Here is a 268-nt window from a genome sequence, read left to right on the forward strand (position 1 = left end):
ACAGATCAGATTATCTCAGTTGTGAGGAGGCAAGATGAATGAATGGGCTCATCTCTGGGTTATTAAGGGAGAAGATAAAATGAAGCAGCAAAGTCCAAGAGTAGAGAGAATTAGGTTCTAGTTCTCAACCAAGGAACAATGCTGGTTCTCTTTGTTATGACCCTGATCCCAGGCCCTTCCAGTAATCTTCAGAGGGTGTCCAGTTCCCAGAATAGCTCCTTCTTTCCGTTCTCCCACATTTTCACTCAGCACTGTGGACCGTTTACTC

At 44.8% G+C, this 268-nt stretch overlaps 1 protein-coding gene across 4 annotated transcripts in view; it reads right to left on the reverse strand.

Annotated features, from left to right (window-relative positions):
* Nucleotides 1-6: 6 nt before the first annotated feature.
* The window catches only part of CDCA3 (cell division cycle associated 3), a 2,900-nt gene continuing 2,638 nt past the window's right edge, over nt 7-268 (reverse strand). For all 4 annotated transcript variants that reach the window (XM_027843318.1, XM_027843316.1, XM_027843315.1 and 1 more), the window contains one exon: nt 7-268. In XM_027843318.1, the coding sequence (XP_027699119.1) occupies nt 118-268 (151 nt within the window). In that variant the 3' untranslated portion in view covers nt 7-117.

Source organism: Vombatus ursinus, unplaced genomic scaffold (assembly GCF_900497805.2).
Source record: "Vombatus ursinus unplaced genomic scaffold, bare-nosed wombat genome assembly UNPS02014906.1, whole genome shotgun sequence".
Taxonomy (NCBI): Eukaryota; Metazoa; Chordata; class Mammalia; order Diprotodontia; family Vombatidae; genus Vombatus; species Vombatus ursinus.